The following is a 7,688-nucleotide window of genomic DNA, read 5'->3' as shown; positions in this document are numbered from 1 at the left end:
CCATTCATATAAAAAACCAAACTGCATCCTACTAGACGAATCGGTTTTCCATATTATTTATTATTCCCAAGAGAAATTCAAAGTTTTTCAGTAGCCCAAACTGAAGAATGTAGATTTGTTTATGCATTTCTCCCCAAGACTAGAGTGGAAAGGTTAATTGGATGCATAACAGAAGAAATTCCTCCCCATATTTCTTTTGAAAATATGGAGTAAGCTCTCTGTGTGGGATGAACTGCATCCCAAAACAAATATGCATCTGGATCATTGCAATACAGATCTGTCGGAGTGGTCAGTCCACAGCTCACATTGGCTCTGAACAATCCTGATCCACAGCACGCTGATTTTGTTTCTTAAAAACCTACAAATTTAACACACGCATTCAATTAATAAGACTGCAAGGCACAGAAAAAGATTGATAGATAAGCAGGTTATTGAAGTGGGCATTGACTTACCAAAAGCTTTGCCATTTCTAATCATGTTTGTCAAGTAATCATAAGAATTAAAGAGCATGATATTCACTTCATGTAGTTTTCCATTCAGGTGATCTACAAGAATTTCCAGGTTCCGCACACTTTCCTTGGTATTGAAAATTATATGTAAGTCTGGCAATAGGAGTACATCCTAAAGCGGAGATGTCGAGTATCAGAAATTTTCTTGCTCCAGCACGATAAAGCCTCTGCCACAACAAATGCATTAATTTTATTAACAATGGTACTGAAAATTGATCACGTCTGTAACAAAAAATTATTCTGAAACTTACTTGGATGTATTGACCATGTGTGCCAACCAGCAAAGTGACGAATTGTGCATCACTGAGATTTAAGGAAGGGCTGTTGTAGTGCGCATGAATGTCGTTGCCTCCAATGGAAATGCAGTATAAAGAATTTCTGAGGTGCGACTTTTTACGTACACGCCTAGAGAATTCTTCAAATTTCGATATCTGATCACTAAATTTAACAATTTTCTGCACCAATTTAGGTTAATTTAATTGTACTTCAGGCTACTTTTTGGAAAGCACTTGAATATATTAGGTTACACTCGCTATTTTACTCTCATCCTTATGATAGATAACTAGATATCAACCTAAAATGCTGAAACAAAAAAGTAAATGCAATTAAACTTAAAAGTTAGAAATTTAATTCTCCTTCTTAATTATTTAAACTTATTAAATATATGTTTTTTATATATTTTTTAAAATGATTAATTATTAATTATTTTAAGTCAACTAGTCATGTTGAGAGATAATTCTAAAAGTCTGAAATGAGAGGATTTGGAAACAATCAAAGAGTTAGATGTAGAAATCATTATTCTAAAGAGCTTTTAGCTTCCTAATGCGATAGAAAAGTATTCATTTCTAGAGTTTGACAAAAAACCCCACCTTTTGGGAAGAGGTAGAATTTCCTCAGTATAATGATGTTGTAGGATATAATAAGACTAAGGATTTATTCAATAACTATTTGTTAACTATAGAAGATTCAATTTCTCCTTCTTATCCAATCATCTCGTGAATTAAAGAAAAATACAACATCCACAATTTTAGAGGAAGCTGGAGAGAGCATGTGATATATGAAAATCCATGGTTGATTCATTAGCTTAAACTCTATATGAACACTAGCTTAAACTCTATATGAACAAGATTGGCGTGAGGTAACAAAAAAGATGCATGAGGAGCCTAATCCATGCATGTCTACCCATCTAATGATTAATATCTCCTCTATTATGGGAAATGAAATATTACCATACACTTTGTAACTCTATTATATGGGGGATTGTTTGTAATGCTAGTTTTTAGATTTTATAGTTATAATTTTTTAATAGTTTAAATTAATTATAAGAAGTTGTATAAGTATTAAATATATTTGGGTTAAGTGAACTCCTGGATATCAAAAATTTGTTTTTCACACTATTTTTAATCAATTCCATGTGCCTACCAGGATTAAAGAGCAAAATGTTATCTAATGACAAAATTGACCTAGACTATTTTAAGCAATTAAGTAAATGTAGCCTTAATAGTGAAATTACATAAACCTTTTATTGCTATCTCTAAACATATTATAGCTATCTCTAAACATATTATAGCTCTAAGTTTCCTATGAATCTAAAATTTATCATTGCATTACAGATAGACCCTTAATACTTTAGAGCATAAAAAGTACATGTACCTCACTTATTTATCCTCTAATTTTACAGCCAATTTTGAAATTGTTGTAAATATATTTTCATAATACCCAACTTATTCTATTTTATGATTACAATAAATTCATTATTATACTATTATCAACATCTAATATACATCATCTAAAACAACTAATCATTCTTGTTAGTATTTTTCCTAGAACATAGACATAAGGTTTTCCCATAAATAGACCATCCCCTCAAACCCTATCCTCCCTTAATCATATTTAATGGGTATTTTCCCCTATTGAAGTACAACATAATTATCGATTTGTTCCAAATACCAAATACTACAAACTAAATTTTATTTAAAGTCAAACCCTAAAACTTAAGAAAGGTAAGAAACCATCTAAAAGCATTCATCCATAATCATTTTCGAAACATCACAGATGTACATTATCATTCCTTCAGCATATAAACGACCTAAACCGTTAAACGAAGAACTCACCTTTTCAGATCCTGTTGAATCCAACAAACCACTCCCTGCCGATGCAAAATTAGCCCCATGGGAAAAAATTGCCTGCTGATGATATGAAGGAAGTTCACGATACGGAGGTACGAAAGGGAGCTCCAAGTGAGTAGCTGCAATCACAAATACATTCCTTACTAATACGAACCCATTCACTAATTTATAAGCTTTATTAGATCTTACCCAGCTCTGTAAGATTGAACTTTGAATATTTGTTCTACGGGTGAAAGAACTTGAAAAGATGTGGTAATATTCATTTATGCTCACCTATGAAATCGAAAACAGTGAGGCCATTTGTGAAGCGACCAGTTGGGTTGGGGAAGAAGGAAATCGATCAAAGGCCTGCGGACTCTGCAATGAGACGCAGCTGTTGGAGGTCGAAGCAGACAAAGAATCGCATTTTTTTGGTTTTGGACATTCATATAACAGAATTGACTAAAGATGCTCAAATTTCTTGTCAGAGATTAATGGGATGGGCTCCAAACTCACTGGGATGGACTGGAATCTCGTGGAATAAATCTGCACTTTACATGTCTGGAAATTCGAGGGGTCAGACCATTTAATCTCGTACAAGTTTTACAGCTATAACTTTGATTGCAACTTCCATGTTGGGCCAAAATATGCGGAGAAAATATAGATTAACGTATCCTCAACGACGAATAACACAGTTGTTAACATCGTGATTGTCAAACTCATGAATATCCCGTGGCTCGCCAAAGCTCTGAGGCAAACAAGAGCAGAGACGAACTATAGATTGTTTTCTAATTCCGTTTTATTGTGAATTGACTTCAGCACTATAGATGCTTAGAGGTACAGTTTTTTAATCTATTCTTAAAGGTAATCGAAATGGAAATGGAAGGAATTTGGGTGGAAATGGATTTTTTTATAGTTATGGTATCAGGAGATCTATTTTTGGTTCTATAGATGATTTATAAAATATTAGACTACTCCATGCTCTATGCAAGATGCATCTAATTATGCTAGAAATGAGGTGTATATACCCTATTGCAACAGGTTTGAACTTGTAACCTTTCTTTGAAGAGTACAAGTTCTCTATTATTAGATCAACTTAATGCAAGAATTATAAATGCACAAAGGCATAGTTTCACAAATTCATCTTAATGGTAGGAACTATAAATGCTTAAATGTACAATTTCCTAATTTATTCTTTGTAGTTTTGTAAATTGTTTAATTCAACAATTTCAGACTCTATTTGGCACTTTATTTATTGTGCATTACCCTACTTTATTTTATGTCCATTTATGCTCTATGCTACCTTAAAAATTCATTATTAATTTGACACGTAATATGTCATCAAATATCAAAACTAAGACTAGGTCCTTTGACACAAGTCTCAACATTTGTGTTTCCACTTCAAAGGACCCATTTTGGGAGGACATCCATGTCCAATGCCTTAATCTTGACAAAATGATCTAAAAAAGTGGTGACTACATCTATTGGCCTTTGCATTTTGTGATCCAGTACCAATCTTTATATTTGATCATTTTGTATTGGTATTTTTATCACAAAGTAACTTTGTGATGTCCATATGAAGAACATATTTTATCTTTCATAAGGTCTAATAAGCACTACAATCCAATTAAATCTAGAGAATTCATACAAGGAGGACCAAGCCATAAGCACTTCTACATTTTCAATTTCATGACAACAATGCTATACTCAAGTATTGTTTCATTTCTCTTATTTATTTTTATTATCATTTCATGCACTAACATGCAGCAAGATTTCAAGGAACACTACATTAAGCCTTTATGTATAACTCCTTGAGAGGGTTTCATATATAAGTTAAGCTTGTCATTTTAGTATTTATCATTTACTCAGCCTTTGTCCTTGTGAGGAAACAAAATCATCTCATCATTGTTGTTGTGGAGGTGGAAACACCAACATGGGGATTGAATTTGGCAAGCCCCTGTATAGAACAACTATTACTTTTCCATTCTTTGTGTGCATAGGAGTATATCACAATGAGGAAATTATGGATAAGAAGAGAATTCAATGACAAACATTACCAAACAATGAACATATGAAAACCCTAGGACTAGGGCGTATAGTGTCATTGTCCTTCTAACTTGACCTTGACTTATAGGAGACAAGTGTGTAAAGCTTCAAGATTCTAAAACATACACATGTAAAACAAAAATCTAAGCTAGAAACACACATGCATGCAAAAAAAATTCAGTCTATTTCCCTCCTACTATCAAGATCTTGTGTTAAAATAATAAGTTCACTCAGAAAGCACATGCACAAGAATGCATAAACAACTATGCAAAAAATGGATGTTAAGAGTGCTCAAGAATGCATAAACAACTAATGGATGCTCAAAATGCCAAGACAATAGATTTTGAATGCAAAGTCGTGGTCCCCAAAATGGGACAGGGGCTCTTCTTTTATAGGAATTCTCCGGGTGAATCCAAGTTATGTGATGAATGTGGGATAAAAGATTGGACTTGAGAGTTTAATCCCACATGTGCGAGGAGAAAGTATAAATGCAAATGCATGTATTTGTGAAAATAGATAAATGATATTAGTATAAAATGTATAGGTGATAGATGATAAATAGGTGATATAATAATAATATTAATAAATAATAAATGGAATTATAATATTAATGATAATATAGATATTATTGATGATATTAAAAGAAAAATAATAATAATTAATGATGAATAATGATAATATTAATAATGGATAAATGATGAATAATAATAATATTAATAATGGAAAATGATGAATAATAATAATAATATTAATGATAATATTTTTATTATTTTTGGTAAAAAGCATAGGCCGCATATTTTTATTAAGTCTTAAAAAAGATTACAAAACTACCAAAATTATAGTACTGGTAGTAGAGATACAAAACAAGAGGATTTCATTATGCTAATATCAGTTATCAAAACATTTGATATAACATATCATAATATATCATATAGTAATGTTTTTCTTGACAAAAAACATACTATGATAGAGTCTAAAATCTAGCTTGGAAGAGACAAAAAGATCTGAGCACTATAGTAGTTATAACTTAAAAGACCATATACAATGTCTAGTATCAACATATAACTATACAAAATTATAACTGGGGCTTTTTAGTTACTGCAACACCTTGAATCGACAACTTGGAGGAAAAATGGCTTCGTCCTATTCTTCATCCAACGTCTTCTATTTTGAGGGGTGACTTTCAAAATCCAAAGAAATTCCTTATCCAAAGTCGTGAAAAGTGACCAAAATCTGTGAAAACCAGCTGCATATCCAGAAATAAATTGAAAACAACCACAACACGAAGCACTGAGAAGAAAATGTTTCCTTGAAAAAATCATCAGTGTGAAGCCATTCTTGAATAAATAATACATTTCAAAATCGACCAATGGTATTGAGGCCAAGTGTGGGTAAATGCTAATCTGGAAATGGATAAATGATGGATAATAATATTAAGGATAATATTAATAATGGATAAATGATGATAAATGATAGTAGATGGAATAATGCATGAAAAATAAGGTGGATTCATCTGAGATTAAGATGGAAAATTTAATGTGTCTACATTTTACCCCTCTTTGAGACAATGCAGCCTGTCACATTGTTTCAAAGAAAATTATGAACTAATACATGCCCTAGAGATATCGTGATAAGGGTGATGATTGATTGGTTATGCCCCCTCGAGAGATTGATCGAACAGATTTGATGGAGATTGATCTCTCGATAGATTACAAAAAGGATATTGGATGATTGATATTATGCAAGTGATTAAGTTGAGATGTACATTTGATGGAAATGCACAGTTGATGATGCGTAATTGAACAATTGACGGAAATGAACAGTATAGCCAGGTTGATAAGCTGATTAAGTTGATTAAGCTGATTAAGCTGATAGGGATTGATGTGAGTGCAAGATAAGGTGATCCAATTATTGATTGATTTATTGATTGATCCAGGGGCATTGAGATTGCAAGAAGAAAGTTAGTTGAAATGATAAAGTGATTAATAATTTAAGAGACATGCATGAGTTGGATAAAGCATTTGATTGATCTCATTGCAATAAGAAGAATGAAGAAGATGATGGAATAAATGATGAAAAAGAGAGATGAAAAGGGTGATGAAAGGAGAAAAGTGATGAGAAAGAAGAATGATGAGAAAGAGGATATGAAAGGTGATGAAAATTCTTGCACTTTTGAAGTGTTAAAGTCATCATCAAGCTTATTATGGAAAATGGAAAAACTCATCTAGATACAAATAAGACCCAAATGAATCATCATACCAATTGTGTGAAAGAAAACACATCAGATAAGAAGGATTACCTCAGTTTTCATCAGACTATTATGTCCTCGATGATCTTAAATGATCATGTCCTAAGATAAGCCATCATATTACTAAGGAACAATCCACAAGAAACAAACAGGTGAACATGCCCCATCCTCGCCTTTATAGTCAAAGACATCCTCAATATAAAATCTTTAGTCAGAGATATCCTGGAAAAGCTAAAAGACATGTCACCAAAAAAAGAAAATAAAAAACAATCAAAAGAAAATAAGAAAACAATATGTTTCATGCCGAATGATTTTGTTCACAGTTAATGTGTTTGGTTTTAATAAGTTGATCAGATGTTGTTATGTTTTCTCAATCGTAATCTCGTCATGCCATGAGTTCGTTGAAGTTTGAAAGCTGCATTCTTGTTTGAAGTGTTTGTGTCATCGCAATGTTTACACGTTTTTGGATTTTTATGATTTTTAGAGTTTTTACAAATGTTTTAATTTTTAGGGTTTTTCTAGGATATTTTATGATTTTTATGATTTTTTTCGAAACATTTTATGATTTTTCAGATTTTTTTAGGACATTTTATGATTTTTATGATTTTTTTTCAAGATGTTTAACGATTTTTATGATTTTTTTTAGACCTTTGTAGAAGATAGTTCCTCCAACCGTGAGATGCAAACTATCCCAACCCACTCCTAAGGTTGAGGAGATGCCCCAATGAGGGATAAGACTAGCGTAGTATGCGTGGGGTATGCAAACAATCCACAAGC

The 7,688-nt window shown here is 32.1% G+C and overlaps 1 protein-coding gene across 1 annotated transcript; it reads right to left on the bottom strand.

Annotated features, from left to right (window-relative positions):
• Positions 1-520: 520 nt before the first annotated feature.
• LOC131052104 (GDSL lipase-like) lies at positions 521-2,901 on the bottom strand. The gene is made up of 4 exons (XM_059215485.1): positions 2,828-2,901; positions 2,624-2,777; positions 761-964; positions 521-676 (listed from the first exon to the last, which is right to left on the bottom strand). The coding sequence occupies exons 1-4, from the start codon at positions 2,899-2,901 to the stop codon at positions 521-523; spliced, it is 588 nt and encodes a 195-aa protein (XP_059071468.1).
• Between the last annotated feature and the right edge of the window lie 4,787 nt (positions 2,902-7,688).

This window comes from Cryptomeria japonica, chromosome 2 (genome assembly GCF_030272615.1).
Source record: "Cryptomeria japonica chromosome 2, Sugi_1.0, whole genome shotgun sequence".
In the NCBI taxonomy this organism is placed as follows: domain Eukaryota; kingdom Viridiplantae; phylum Streptophyta; class Pinopsida; order Cupressales; family Cupressaceae; genus Cryptomeria; species Cryptomeria japonica.
This window is presented reverse-complemented; position numbering and strand designations above follow the sequence as displayed.

Excerpts from the sequence above, each read along its gene's own strand:
- LOC131052104 (XM_059215485.1), bottom strand. The coding sequence starts at position 2,901 with ATGAATATTACCACATCTTTTCAAGTTCTTTCACCCGTAGAACAAATA. Across the intron at positions 2,778-2,827 it reads GTTCAATCTTACAGAGCTGG|GAATGTATTTGTGATTGCAG; the intron begins GTAAGATCTAAT and ends CGTATTAGTAAG. Across the intron at positions 677-760 it reads CACATGGTCAATACATCCAA|AGGCTTTATCGTGCTGGAGC; the intron begins GTAAGTTTCAGA and ends TTGTTGTGGCAG.